At 45.8% G+C, this 12206-nt stretch overlaps 1 protein-coding gene across 1 annotated transcript in view; it reads left to right on the forward strand.

Annotated features, from left to right (window-relative positions):
• PAMR1 (peptidase domain containing associated with muscle regeneration 1) overlaps window positions 1-12206 on the forward strand; it is a 70454-nt gene that overhangs the window by 13996 nt on the left and 44252 nt on the right. The window contains exons 2-3 of the mRNA XM_046017199.1: window positions 775-951; window positions 6348-6476. Of these exons, the coding sequence (XP_045873155.1) occupies window positions 775-951; window positions 6348-6476 (306 nt within the window). The remainder of the gene's footprint in view (window positions 1-774; window positions 952-6347; window positions 6477-12206) is intronic.

Below are 12206 nucleotides of genomic sequence, written 5' to 3' on the forward strand. Positions count from 1 at the left end.
AAAGGAATACTTTTTTTTTTTTCTCATGGGAAAGAACACTCAGTTGTATTTGGGGATTGAATGAAGTTCTGCCAATGACTTCACCCTGGTAAAGCACTGAAATTCTCCCAAACATACTAATTAAGATACTTTTTGTCTTTTCTGTTGGTTTTAGCTTTGAAGATACGATAAAAATGGCATGCTGCGAAATTGAGGAGCCAAGTTTGGAGGAAATGACGTGGTCTTTATTTGGCAGTTAGACTTGAACTTGAATGACCTAGTCTAGCGAAGGTTCTCCAAATTTGTTTGATGGCCCCAGCACCTGGGCTGTGCTGGACAATCGTTCAGTTGAATGGTACTTCCTGGAGTTGTGCAGTGCACAACCTATGCAGCTGTAAGCAGTAGCCTGATATACCCCAGCAAAAATAGAAATGAGCATAGACACTCAAGAAATGTATGCTTGTTTATAAATTATTTTTGTGCATATCCACTTAGATTATATATGGATAAAACATGAGCTCTTTTCCTTGTTTTTTTTTTAATTAAAAAAAATAAAAATGAATACTATTTCCAACAGAATTTCACCTGTGTCCCAGGGGATGGTTTTGGACACCTTTCAGGGTAGGCCACCCTAGTTTGGAGACACCAGCCTATGAAGAATTCACATGGCCTTCTCTATCATTCAGGCAGGGCGATGCATTTGTATGCCAAGGTTGCTTTGTGGCTACAGAGTACTTACTGGTCTAACCCCTTCCTACCAGAACCCCTGTCCTCAGCTGCTGCTTCCTATTTCAGAGTACACGGTCATTAATGAAGCCTGCCCTGGAGCCGAGTGGAATATCATGTGTCGGGAGTGCTGTGAATACGATCAGATCGAGTGTGTCTGCCCTGGAAAGAAGGAAGTAGTGGGTTACACCATCCCTTGCTGCCGGAATGAGGAGAATGAATGCGACTCCTGCCTCATTCACCCAGGTGAGTGTGGAATGGAGGCCTCAGGCTGCCTTCTTGTTTTCTGAGGTCATTGTGAATGGGAAGTGGCCGATCACTTAACTTTGGGCAGGCAGATATCAGGCTGTGATGCCATGATACTAAAAGTGGCATAATCCTGATTGTTCTAACTTCAGGCAAAGGGAATAGAAGAATTAGGACCCTTTTCACCGTTAACATAATAAATCTGTGAATTCATCCACTCATTCATTCATTTGACAAAAAACTCGGCAGCTCCTGTGGACCATATCAGATACTGGGAATACAATGATTAAAAAAAAAAAGGAAGACACATTCCCTGCATTCCCGGAGCTTGCAGCCTGGTGGGGGAGATGGAGAAGTAAGCAGGCAGCTGGGGTACAGTGTAGTGAGCGCTGTGAGAGAGAAGTACAAGGTACCATGGGAGCGTTGGGGGTGTCGGAAACTTCCTGGTGGAGGCAATATGTGTGCCGAAGATGGAAACAGCAAACTGAACAGAGTGGAGGGGATCTGATAGAAAGATCAAGCCATAGAGGAGAGCATGTGCTAAGGCCCTGTGGTGAGAGAAAGCTTGGGGTTTGGGGAATTGCAAGTTCCTTGGTCTGGCCGAAGGTGTGTGTATGAGAGAGAGAGAGAAAGAGAAAGAGAGAGTGTGTGTGTGTATGATGAAAAACAGGGACAGTGATAGACAAAGAGAAAACATCATAAGAGAACAATCTCAGGAAGAGAACAGGGCCAGAGCCTGAAAGGTTTGCGTGTTGCGCTATGACTTCAGGTTATATCCTGAAGCTATTTTAGCTACATCAGAGATCTTTGAGTGAAGACATGAAAGCTGATTTTCTCTGTGGCTGCAGTATGGGGAAAGGACTGGAGGAAGGCCAGGACAGGAGCAAGGGAGGAATAATAGGACCTTAATGAATGTAGAAGCCCTGTGCATGGAGAGAGGTGGAAGGATTTCAGAGATACGCAAAAGAGTGGAATTGACAACAATTTGAGATTGACTGCTTGGGGAAGGGAAGAGCAGAAGTCAAGCATGAGGCTCTGGCTCTGAGCTGGACATTTAGGAGGTGGTCCCAGTAATAGGAGAGCATCTGAAGGTGAGACAGGACCTTCCCAGGTCACAGCCTGCATTCCCTTGCCTTCTTCCAAACCACCATATCTCCCGACAACCAGGAGACAGCAACTGTCCTTTCTGCCTGTCTGCCAGGAGGCCCGTGTGGACACTGAGCCTCAGACTGAAGGTGTTTCCAGCATGATTAGCAAGTCATGGAACAATTTCTAGGTGCTCTCCTATCTGCTGCTTGGAATATCTGACTTTTCCAGGGTGTCTTACATTTACCTTTTAGGCAGATCAAAAGGAGGACATAGAGAGCTTCCAACATACTTTCCTTAGGCTGAAGACCGAAAGGATGTCAAAAGTATATTGGGGGGAATTTCTCTCATTTCTGCCTTTCCCCTTCTTTTGCAAACACACAGCATGACGCACATAACTGCCAGGAACTTTCTTTTGTGGGAAGCTATAGAAGTAGAAAGCAAATGAGACTCAAGTAAACAAATAATACTTTTAAACCATCTTCCTTCTTAGATGAGAGCAATGCTGAATTTGAAAATTGGAGTGACCTCAGTATAGCCTTTGTACATTTTGATTTAGAAAAGAAATCCACTGCCCGAGTTCATGCTTTGTAGGGACATAGTGGAGGAATCCCTCCAAATTTTCTAAGGTCATTTTGAGAGCTCAACCAGGATCTCCCAACTAGGGGCCCTTGGCAGTTGTGTGGAAGTCTTTGAGCAATTTTCAATATTTTCAGGCATCTAGAAGTCACCTTTGAGGTGAGAGTGGGCTCACTCTCTCGCTGGAGAGAGAGCTCCAGAGGTGGTGTCTGTCCTTCTTACTGTATTGTACAGACAGTGGTCACCACCTGCCTCAACCGCACCCGACAACTTCCTGTTACATCATTCTGGAGGTGCCCAACATCACGCCCTTGAGCGGGGCTGGGAACGATCTCTGGATCTTAGTAGAGAAGAGCTAGTTACCCTGAAAGGGAAGGCTACCTAGAAGCTTCCTTTCTTTTTCTAATTTTCAAACCAGTGAGTTGATATCCTAGCAGTCCCTATTGGTGATCAGAGAGTGTGTGTGTGTGTGATTATGAACTCAGGTACTTTTACTGATGTGGTTTAACCCACTGCAATCATGATTCATTTTCATGCGTGTATCCCCCCACATCAGGACCCCAGGGAGCCTCTTGCGTCCCGAGTTCTTCAGATAAGACCACACTAGAGTTTGAAAACTTCCCTGATTTCCTACCTGACAAGATGTTTCAGACTCTTCTTGTGTCTTTTCTGTCCCAGATCTGGAATTGGCCATTTCTCTAAGGAATTCTGGTCTGAGGCCACACTCTGGGCTCCTAACGCTGTCCTTGTTACTGGACTGTCACTGTTTTACTCGGGCTATTATTTATTTATTTCAAGTGGGTGGGACTAAGAAATGGTATTTTTATTTTTACTTTATTTTATTATTATTATTCTTTAATTTTAAAAACTTAAAAAAATTTTTTTATTTGACAGAGAGACATCACAAGCAGGCAGAGGCAGGCAGGGGGGAGGAGGAAGCAGGCTCCCCGCAGAGCCAAGAGCCTGATGTGGGGCTCCATCCCAGGACTCTGAGATCATGACCTGAGCCAAAGGCAGAGGCTTAACCCACTGAGCCACCCAGGAGCCCCAAGAAATGGTGTTTTTAAAAAAAGAAAAAAATGAGTCTATGCTGATACTCGAGTTCAAATGTAATATTCCAAGGTTGTTTAATTAACTTTGTTGACTTTGTATTTGTATATCTCTTCTGTCATGGTGGGCAGCCTGTTTCCTAATAACAGTAACCTGATCACTTGTCGCTTGGTTTTATAGCATAATATAACTGCACAAAATAGCAAGAGCACTGATTTTGTTTGCAGTAGTACCATTAATACTAACAAGACCACTGATGGTGATGACTTTTATTGACCTTAGAATATATCCCACTCAATATGTATAGTCAAAATTCCATGTTTTGAAGCCAACTGATGTCCTTTTGTCTGTGGTGTTATACCACCTACTTGATATGTAGAAAGATTTATTATTTCCATCTGTTTTCTATATTTGACAACATAAGCAAATATATGTTTGGGTATGCACGTATATATCTTTCCCCTTCTTGCACAAAAGATAGCCTGTGAGAAACACTGCTAACTACCTTGCTTTTTTCTCTTGACAATCTCTGCTGGATATCACTCAGTGACAGTATAAAGCAATTTTTTTTCTTTTATTTTTACAGTTGCCTATAGCTGCATTGTGTGGATTGGTGTAGTTTATGAGTATTTGGGTTGTTTCCAGGCTTTTGCTATTATAAATAACACTACAGTGAGTAGTCTCATGCACACATCATTTAGGATTTCTGCAGTGTTCTTTGGGATAGGTCCCTGGAGAGAGATGCTGAGTCAGAGAGAGGGGCGTGTGTCATGTTGCCAACCTTTGCCTTGTCCGCCTTGCACTTGGCATTCACAGCAGCCACACGTGAGGGTGCTGTTTTCCCAAAGCCTGGCAACACAAATCGTGAATTTTTGCCAACCTCAAGGGTGAGAAATGGGATTGCGGCATGGTTTTAGAATTTCTGTTGTTTCTCTCGTCATGGTAGACAACCAACTGTCTCTTTTCCGGTGGCGGTGGTTGCAGGCGGATCAGCATCCATGCTCACAGTCGTGGGGATGTCAGTAGTGACGTCCAGTGGTCTCCAGCAGACCTGGGGCCCTCTCTGCACCAAGTCTGCTGTATATGTTCATGCGGTCCCGGGCTATGTAGCTCTGAACTCGAGCCTCTGGCTTTTGTGGCAAAGCTGTGAGCTCCCGAGTGTCTTTTTGTCATAGCCTTGCTCATCTTCATCACCTGCCTCGTTTTTCTGGCTTGGGACCTAAAAGCCTTGAAGTTACTGTGCTGAGAGTGACTCTGAGTCTGTTTGCTTCCTCAGTGGCGCAGTGGATAGGGAACCAAAGAGGGGCAAGGGCTACGTGGGGGACGATGGCCTTGAGAAGAGCAGTGACTCCACTGGGACCCAGCTGTGGGCCACATGAGCTACTGGAACTGGGTGAATCATATTAGCAGCTCTTTGGTAGGAGGAAGCACTGGGACGGGGAAGCCACGTCGGGGTGGTGTGCAAGGAGAGGACCACGAGCCTCTGTCCTCCAGAAACCACACAGACATACGCTGCATGTCTATACTACGGGTTGAGGAAATCCTCATTTCAGCCAAAATCAAAGACATGTGCTCTTAGCTCAGGGAAACGCCGGTTATCTCAAACAGCTGAGAAGCCCGGATTCACAGCTCATCCATCCAGCCACATGTCCGTCTTACTCATTCACCCAAACTGTATTTACTGAACACTGGCTATGTTGCAGGTATTATATTAAGTGCTGGGGATATGTTGTTGAACGAGATGCAGTTCCTGACTTCGGACTGTCATAGGAAAACAGACAACAGGCAGTTAAGATTGCGCATGTCGTATGCAACGGTGGGGATAAGACGAGTGGAGGCATGGGAGTGCAGAACGAGGAGCACAGTTCACATCTGGGGTGTACGCACTATGTGCCAGGCCCTTTGTATGTGTTAATTTAATTTTTAAAACAACCTTAAGAGGCAGGTACAATTTTTAACGCTTGTTTTACAGATGATGACATCGGGGCACAGAGACCTTAAGCAATTTGCTCAAGGAAACACAGCTGCACCATGGCAGAGCCTGAATGATGCTCTCCATTTTGATAAGTGGGATTGGATTATCTCTTTCATCACAGTCGCCCCTCCCCCGCTCCAAGAGACCGTGTTATAAAAATGACCCTTACCGGGGAACCCCTCAACTCTGTCTGGTGTGACCTGCTGGTGGGGGCAGCCCGGCACCTCCCAGGGTGAGCCCATTATTAGGCATCAGGGTTGTTTCCAGTGCCGTACTTTGGTTATAGAAGTATAGGACATAGAAGAATATTTAATGGAACAGGAAGATACTCTCTATTATGACCTGAAAAAATGAGCGATGAAAACAGAATGTATGGTATATAGTGTACGCCTAGTTGTTCCCAGGCGATGGCCCTTTAGGTGTTCTTAATGTCATTCTATTTGCTTGCCTGGATTTTCTCAATATTCCATGAGAAGCATGTGGAGTGTCTGCCACTGACTTGGAACACGGTTCAGACCACCCTGCTAGACTTCTTGCTGCGAATTCTGGTGACTCTGGCATTTTCCTAGGAATGAGCATTTTCCCCCCACAAGGGCTCTGGCACCTTTCCAGGTGAGGCCCTGAGAAAGTCCAGCTGCTCTCACACGCCGCCCATCAGAACCTGCCAGTGTGTAATCCGACCCCCTTGTGCTCGGACATGTTCCAGGTTGCACCATCTTTGAAAACTGCAAGACCTGCCGGAATGGCTCATGGGGCGGCACGCTGGACGACTTCTATGTGAAGGGGATCTACTGTGCCGAGTGCCATGCGGGCTGGTACGGAGGAGACTGCATGCGTGAGTAGACTCCGCACCCCCCACCCCCCCACCCCCACCCCGCCCTGGTACAGGCTGCTTTCAAGGCTCAGCTTGCAACAGACTGAGGTTTAGCTGGTTGCAATCTGAGTTCTGGAAAGCTGTGGCCAGAGGGCTTTCTAGGTAAGACTATAAAAAACAAAGATGTGTTTCTATCTGCTGGGTGTGGATTGCGGACATCTGTTCGGAATTGGCGGCAGGAGGTTTATGTCTGCTCTTAAATCTTCTTCTTTCTCCTAAATGCAGCCAAGACATTCGGCACACAGCAGGCCTCGTGTCCATTCCAGAAGCAGTTCTGTGTTAGCAGTGGTCAGCAAGCAGTGAATAAGGCTTCAAATATGCTAAGTCCTGTGGTGTGTTTTCAATATGCATTTCTCGTGGTGAATTTCTGGACTCCTGAGTTCAATTCCCGGAACCCACATCAAATTGTCAGCATGCCACTTATCCCAGGAAAGGGATTCTTTCTGGGTTCTCCTTCGTCGCTAAGAATTACTTAATCTTTATTAGGGTTCCCCGCTGAGTTTCAATAATCCTTTGAAAATGGAGTGGAAATCTAACCTCTCAGTTTCAAACTCCCCTCCTCAGTGCGGGGCAGCTGACTATCCCTTTGAGAGTCTGGGGCTGGAGCAACAATGTACAAACTGTTGTTTTGTTAAAGCCTATGTTACATGCTCCCTATTTGAATCAAAGCAGCGGGGGTGAGCTGACAGCCTGAGCAATTTTCCTCTTATGAATGAATGATATTCCCAGTTGGGGGAGATGGAGGATGGAATGCTATTGGTATTCTTTGCCTGATCCAACCAACCTGTAGCAAAATGCCATGAGCTTCGAGTGTCTCAGGTGAAGGTTGACCTGTGTGGTCTGCAACCAAGGACCTGAGCTCTACCTGGAGGAGAAGGAGTATAGTGGTTATTTTCGGATGAACCGGGAAGCCAAATTATCCAGAGTACAGATAATTTTCAAAAGTGCTTGTCTGGGTTGCAGGCCTAAAACTTCAATATCATTTTCAGTGGGTTCTGGGAAACTTAATTTAATAGTTGGTAGGTGATCTTATACATAGGTTAGCTTCCGGATTTAACCCTGGTCTTCCCTTGGCAGCTGTTCTCGGAAGGTGGCCTAACGTAACGATCTAGAGTCAGGAATGATGCAGACCTGGTTTAATGATTTTGCCAGTCACTAGCGTTGTGGCCTTGGCCAAGTCATTTAACCCTGCTCAGCTTCGTTTCCTTTTCTTTACAGTGGGTGTAACGCTACCTCCTCGGGTTGTTTCAAGAATTTGGTGAGATAATTCATGGGAAGTGCTTAATGCTTTGTCTGGCACATAGTAAAGCCTCAACAAATGCAGTAAATATGTCATTATTATTCTGTATGCTCCTTAATTGCCAAGCTGGTGGGTGGTCCGGAAATAACACTACTTTCAGTGAAAGTTTAAGAAAGACATAATTAGAGATATAATGCACCCTTTTAGATTTCACATTGACCTTTGCAGTATCGGAGATAACTTTGGGGTTTTCTCCCCTTTGGATGTGAGAAGTCGCTCTTTTCTTGTGTGAGTAAATGGGGGGAGGGTGGTATGTGGTGGGAGGAGCCATCTTTTGACCTCAGCTCCCCCATGACCTTAGAGGAAGGGCGAGTCGGTAAAGAGCTGAGATGTTATTCTGAGTACACTGGGAAGCCAAGGAAAACTGTGGACTAGGGTATGGTGGAGGGCTCCGAGAACACAGGTAAGAGAACAGCCAATCCCAGGGAGTCAGGGACAGGAGAGGATTCAGAAGGAGGTGATGGTGGAGCTATGCCTTTGCTCATCAGTGGGTAAGACAGGAAGATGCCGAAGTCTGTGTGATTCGAGACCCCTTGTTCTTAACCACAGTAGCATCCTGCCTCCACTGGCGGGGGCCCTCCCACAGCTCTGTTTTCATCAAAAAGTGGGAAGCAAAATCTTTGCTGAGGGTGAAGCGGATATATGGCTACAGCTTGAGAGTATCACAGGTTTGGGACAGCCACAGGAGGACCCAGGAGAGGCACCGGCTCATGATAAATTAAAGCTTGTCCAAGCAAGACTGAGGACCCCCGTGGAGGCTGGATTTCCGCAGAAGTGATGCCGTCCCGACAAGGCTCTCTAGCAGCATGGCAGCAGAGATGAACAAAACCAGTCATTCGGTGGCTCTAGGAGTTGACTGAGACGTGGTTGTCCCGACTGGGACAGACATGAAACCAGAAAGAGCCTGAAGGAGGGATAGGATGAGCAGTGTCAATGGGTTGGAAAAGCAGGCACAGTGGTAATAAAGGAGTCGAGCACGGAGGCAGGAGGGGTGTTGTGGTCATAGAACAGAATTTCCAAGTGGAAGCTTTTGGGAGTAGTGGTGATAATGTGTTCATTTATATTAGTCGCTTTTCTTCCATGTAACAAACCCATCTCAAAAGGACAAATGTTTATTTTCCTTTTTCACGGGTCTGTGGCTTGGCTGGGGTTCAGCCGATTTCAGCTGGGTGGGCCTGGGTTACACTCCAGCTTCCAGGCTTAGCCCAAGGGAGCAGAGCTACTTGGGACATGTTCTTTTCAGGGCGGGTTGCAAAAACACTAGGGCTGGAGCCAAACACACAGGTACATTCAGGGCCTCTACTTGCATCATACCCATGAACTTCCCAGAAAGAAGTCACGTGGCCAAGCCCCAGATCAGTCAGGTAGGGAAGTAGACACCATCCCAAGGAAGAGGGGTACAAATATTTCCTCAACAGTACTCCAGCTGCTCTGTATAAATAATGAGTTTGTTTAGGGGACAGGGCAGAGAAGGGGAAGAATATTTGCCTATAGGAGACTGCTAAAGTAAGCAGTAACAAGACAGAGGATAGCAGGAGCCTTTCCCAATAACACCCATTGGTTGAGTCTTGGGTTTGGCCTCCGTGAAAAAGTTGGCTGCATATGGAGTCTGACTGGTTGGATAGTGATGGTGTCCATATGTAAATTCACGGCTTTCTTGAGGCTAGCAAAACTGGCTCAGGCAACTAGGAAAGAGGAGAGGGAGCATGATTCCTTTTTCTATCCATCCATTCAAAACACACCGCCTGAACGGATGCTCCTAGGTGCTGGGCGTACAGTGAAGGGCAAGGCGGACATGGTTCTTGCCATTCTGGAGCTTGCGATTTAGAGAGGAGAGACCAATAAGTAAATAAATACATAAATAAAAATAAAAAAGAACTGGTATGTGGTCAGTGCTATGAAACAAACAGGATAATGGTCAGATTCCTGTCTCATTCTGCGACGGTTCCGGTACGCTTGTTAAATTTCATTATGTGGTTCTGAAAGCCTCTTTGCACACACTGGGTGTTATTTGATCCCTGCCATAAGCATTTATGATGCATTTCTTACGGGCTGGCCACCAGAGAGAACCGTGAGCCCTCACCGAGTTCACAGTCCATAATGGAAACAGGGCTTGACCGCTCGAAGACATCAATATGATGGTATTAGGTTCTTATCACCAACCCCTCATATTGGCATTAAATAAATGTGATGGGAATTCAAAGGAGGAAGTATTTCATTTCAACCATTTGCTGAATGCCTGCTTGGGGCTGGGCACGCACTGCCTGCTTCTACTAGGAGGGAGCTGAACCCGGGGAGGCCTGTTCCTGGCTGGCGCAGTGCAAGCATTTACCCAGTAGATGGCACCCAAGTGATCCTTTCAGGCTCTTTAATCCTGAAGGATGGCTTCCTGCTGAGCAGCCTCTGTAGAGCCCTGGCATTTTTTCTGGAGTGCCATATAGACCCTGGGAAGGAGAAGTGACAGGCAAACAGCAGAGAGGATCAGACTATTTTATACTTAATTATAGAACATGCAGTACTGAGCCAGTGTTAGAGCACCTTTATTTGCTTGCTGTCCTTGATAATCTTTGTGATCATTAGCATTAGCCTAACTTATGACAGTCTTCGAACCCATTATGTGACGGGGTCACTTATAACTGTTGACAGGTCATATTAACAAAGAGAAGAAGAGAAGAGCCCAAGGTCCCTGAGCCCAGGAAAAGGACTTTACTCACGTCCTCTTGCCCAGGAAAGATTGGTTTAGTAAACTCAGAATATTCTGGCTGTGGAAAGGAGCTGATTCTTTCTTCCTTCTCCCAACTTTTTATTTTGACAAATTTTATATTTACAAAGAGTTGGAAAAGTAGCACGTTCATATACCCTTCGCCTGGATCCACCAGTAATCACTTTCTCACATCTCACTTTCTTTCTCTTTTATGGTGTTATGAACTCATGAATTTACATTTTTTCCTGCATTTTATAATGTGATTATCATTTTTCTTTTTGATGCTCGAATGGTCCCAGAATTGGCCAGTGAAGATCCTTCAAGCCAGCTCCACAGCGTCGTTCTTTAGGCAATTGCTTGCTTTCCCTCTGCTCTCCTCTCCCCCCAAATGTTTCAGGTTCACGTTGATGGTTTATGCCTGGGTCATAGACCAGCCGTTTCTCCACGAATCCTAGTTCCTTTTTTGTGGAATGGTATTTTGGAATTGGGATCTGGATGCTGGTTATGACAGGGACTGATATTTAAAGTCAAAATCAAGGCTTTCTCCCAAAGCTTCGTAAATGGAAAATTAAAGTCTTAAGGGGAACCAGTCCATTGAGCTTCAGAGTGGAACTTATTCAACGTGGGCCTCGAGCTGAGTGTTTCAGCCGCCGAATGAGATGAGCAACGAGAGGGCCTAAGAGCTACCCAGGATAACACACTTCTAGCTCACATTGCAGTGACCCAGACTTTCAGGCTATGGGGAATTTAAGGGATGGAAGGTTAGCCAGCCAACCCAGACGACAGAGGATTTATGGGGAGAGATTATAGACCCTTAATACATTTTATGTTCTTAGCCATCTTTTGGATAGAGCAGAGGGGCTGGCCATGAGCCATGCCTAAAAATGTGGGGCTAGAATACCAGAGAGGGAGATGATTTGTGTAGGCTGGTCCTTGAGCCATAATGGGGAATGATCAAGAGCAAATTTTAAAGAGAGCGAGTGAGTGAAAAACCAGCAAAGCTGTGTATTACTGATATAAGGAGCTGTCTTCCTAGGAAACCGTAGAATCATCTGAGAGCAGTCACTGAAAACTGGCTTATCTTGTCCTGGACTTATGTATCCTGACACTTCCAGGAAAGGAACAAGGCCCATTTGGATCCAGATTGGGAACTGTATTATGTGGTGGTTAACCGTGGGGTTTGGAACCAGTAGGATCTGGATATGAATCCCTTACTCCCTCTGTGACTTTGAGCAAAGTTACTCAATCTCTGTAAATCTCAGTTTCCTCATTTACAAAATGGGATAATAATGGTGGTCCTCTGTGGACATCTGTGAAGTTTCAATGAAGTACTGTCTGTATATCCCTTAAAATGAAGCCTGGTTCGGGCGCCTGGGTGGCTCAGTGGGTTAAAGCCGCTACCTTCGGCTCAGGTCATGATCCCAGCTTCCTGGGATCGAGCCCCGCATCGGGCTCTCTGCTTGGTGGGGAGCCTGCTTCCTCCTCTCTCTCTCTGCCTGCCTCTCTGCCTACTTGTGATCTCGTCTGTCAAATAAATAAATAAATCTTTAAAAAAAAAAAAAATGAAGCCTGGTTCATAGTAAATGCTCACTAAATGGTGGCTGCTGTTCTTATTACTACTAACCCAGAGCCATGAAGGGAGCTCTTCTTTTTCTTTTTCTTGTTGGAGAAGAAAATCAGTGCAGGG

The sequence above is a fragment of the Meles meles genome, chromosome 8, assembly GCF_922984935.1.
Source record: "Meles meles chromosome 8, mMelMel3.1 paternal haplotype, whole genome shotgun sequence".
In the NCBI taxonomy this organism is placed as follows: domain Eukaryota; kingdom Metazoa; phylum Chordata; class Mammalia; order Carnivora; family Mustelidae; genus Meles; species Meles meles.